Genomic DNA, 3,188 nt, shown 5'->3' with positions numbered 1-3,188 from the left:
TCTCTCTGTCTCTCTCTCTCTCTCTCTCTCTCTCTCTCTCTCTCTCGCTGCTGAGAAAGAGAGGAAGTAGAGCGGGACAATGACATACCGCTGCTGTTAAAGTGTGCTTGAGGTTCCTCTGTGGATGTAAATTCTTATATACGACATTACAGATGTTTGATAAAACAGAAATTTTTCATTAATATTTTTCATGAACCTCCTCCGAACCTATGAGTCATTCACACAACAATTTTCAGAAACACTGATGTGCAAATTGACACATTTTCCCAAACTAGCTACTTGGTTTGTCTGACTAATTATCCAATCTTAAGGATGCCCTGAATTAATAAATTTCATCTGTCAGACACAATTCTTAGTAGGTATTGACACAGAATATGTTTACAATGAGCAAGACAGAGTGTGTTTGATGGATTTTTACACCAAAAATATTTAGACCAGCAGTTCTACACAAAACATTTGCTCTCCATCATGTCATTCCAAACCAGAACAAGTTACACAAAAAGTGTTTTGCTATTTTTTTTATTTTTGGTTACACTTTATTTTGATAGTCCACTTTAGACATTCTACTAACTATAAGTAACTTTGTAACTACATGTCAACTACATGTCAACTAATTATTAGAATACTCTATTCCTTTTCTATTCTATATACTTTTTTTCTTATTTAGTTATTATAAAAATAATAACAATTTGACCCTCTAACCTTAAAGTGCTGTCAAATCGATTAATTGCGATGAAATAAAACTTTGTGTTTACATTATATATATATATATTTTTTATTTTTTTTTATTTTTTATTTATGCATTTAGCAGATGCTTTTATCCAAAGCGACTTACAGTGCATTCAGGCTATACAATATATATGTGTATATATATATATATATATATATATGTGTGTGTGTGTGTGTGTGTGTGTGTGCACTGTGTATATTTATATATAAATATCAGAGATGGGAGTAACGAAGTACACATACTTAGTAAATGTTTCTAGTATCAGTACTTTACTTCACTATTTATATTTTTGACAACTTTTTGCTTTCACTTCTTACTTTTTTACACAAATATCTTTACTTTCTACTTCTTACATTTTCACAAAAGGCTCATTACTTTAGTTTTAATCTGTATTTGGTGGCATGATCAATTATACTTCTTGTCATTGCGCGCCTTTTTCAGCTCATGCAATACAGAAAACGCGGCACACACAAATGTTGTGCAACATTCATTGTATCTCACTAGTTTTATTGTGTTAACAGTTGCATGCCTTTTTTAGGCAGTTTAGTACAAGTACTTAGAAATCTGTACATCACTGTTTCTCTTGACAACATTTAAATAATAAACAGAAATAATAAAAAAGAAAATAAATTATGCATGCGTTCTCAATGGTTTCAGTGTTAAAAAGAGTTTTGTGGTGAATTTCAGTTAGAACACAAGTTCTAAGATGAAGAGCAGATGCAAATGCAACGCTGTATATGGAAAGTGGAAAGATTCTAACCTAGATCAAGCTAGCTAACTGAAATATAATACTAGTGTTTTTCCTTACACTGGACAAGAAGATTTTGAGCATTTCTACAGCTTGATTTCAGTGTGTGCATTCGATTATCCTCATGTGACTTGTTCACCTCTTGGTCCTAAAATTCATCCTATTTTTCTTCCTCGTTTTGTCTTTAATTCTGTTTTTCTTGCATTCTTTTTCATTTTACTTTCTTTCCTGCCATTTTCCTTCTCGGTTTGTTTTTCTTTCCTCACCCTCCCCTCCTCCCCAAACATGCCGGCCTTCCTGGCTGACTTTCGCTCTCTCTTTTCCCTCATCTTTTGTTTATTCCACTCATCGCTCACTGAGTGGGAGACTTCAGAGAGCATACTATGTGTTTTGTGAAGACGCTTCGGCGTAATTGTAGTCAGATGATATTTAGAAGCAGTTCCTGAGAGACGGAGTGTTCAAGCCGTGGGAAGGAGGAGATGGAGAAAGAGTGAAGAAATAATCGAGAGGAAAATGTTCGGGGTTGCTATGACGACAGAACAGCAGTAAAGTAAACATTAGAGTTTGTGTGTGTGTGTGTGTGTGTGTGTGTGTGTGTGTGTTTATTGTTCAGGCTGTGTTTCTCAGGATGGCTTCAAGCTTGTGTCAATGGGCCTCATTCATAAAACACAAGCAGAAAATTTCACATTCTTATGAAACCATTGCACTAAATTCAATGCAACAATTTATGCAAGAATGGATTTATGCAATATAAATTGAAAATATTGTAAGAACTGTAATATTGTGAAATATTATTACAATAAAAAAAAAAACGAAATATTTTATAATAGTATTAATATGAAATAATTAATTATTATTCAAATCAGTGATTTTTTTTAAATAGTTTATTTACAAAGACCATTTGAATAAACTGCTTTACTAAATTCAGATTACTAATTATAAAACTACTGGCACCCTTTTCACATTTCTGGGTTTCTCAGAAGCGGAAGTCGTCATAGTTTGGGTAAACTTCTATAGCGGTGAATGGGAGACATCATCAGGTATATGTTTTTGTGTTCACATTTGATCAAATATCAAAAGAAAGACTGCATGATAGCGTTTTCACAATTTTCACAATTTTCAAAAAGAGGAGAAAATAGAGAGAGATTTATAACGGCAGTCTGAAGAAAGAACGATGTCAAATTTACCGTCATTTAATATAAATAAATAAATAAAAATACATGATTTACGATGCTGATGACCCTTCATCATCACAGTCTGTGAAAAGCGTCCATTGAAAAAGTAAACATTTTGATAAGTCAGTGGCATTGTTCCTTTTAGTCAGATATGTACTCCCCAACACTGGTCTGTGTTATTCAGACAAGATACAGAGTTTCTGAATCCAGTGCAGTTGTTGAAAGGCAATGATGACCATTTGGCCCACAGGAAGTTTTAGATGCTCTCTGGAACACAAAACAGGAAGTTGTGTTTGTGGCGGTGAATGGTCACATCAGCTTGTGTTGATATAATCTGTGTTTCAGGGTTCAGAGGCGGTAGAGGACTGCGTGCAGGGGGCGCTATCTTCCCTCTACCCTCCTTTTGAAAGCACCGCTCCTCCTCTCCTCTCTCAGGTGAGACCATAGAGTTGTCAATGTATGTCTACCAAAGTCAGCACAATTCCTTATTATGGTTTCCCATACAGACAATCAAAAATGCAAAAAAAAAAAAAAA

General features: G+C 34.3%; 1 protein-coding gene across 1 annotated transcript in view; it reads left to right on the top strand.

Annotated features, from left to right (window-relative positions):
- Positions 1 to 3,188, top strand: part of LOC107710659 (pleckstrin homology domain-containing family G member 4B-like) — a 28,375-nt gene that overhangs the window by 4,432 nt on the left and 20,755 nt on the right. The window contains exon 2 of the mRNA XM_016515489.1: positions 2,999 to 3,088. Within this exon, the coding sequence (XP_016370975.1) occupies positions 2,999 to 3,088 (90 nt within the window). The remainder of the gene's footprint in view (positions 1 to 2,998; positions 3,089 to 3,188) is intronic.

Source organism: Sinocyclocheilus rhinocerous, unplaced genomic scaffold (genome assembly GCF_001515625.1).
Source record: "Sinocyclocheilus rhinocerous isolate Xijiao unplaced genomic scaffold, SAMN03320098_v1.1 scaffold1018, whole genome shotgun sequence".
NCBI lineage: Eukaryota > Metazoa > Chordata > Actinopteri > Cypriniformes > Cyprinidae > Sinocyclocheilus > Sinocyclocheilus rhinocerous.
The sequence above is the reverse complement of the archived record's forward strand: the minus strand, read 5'-3'. Positions and strand labels throughout refer to the sequence as shown.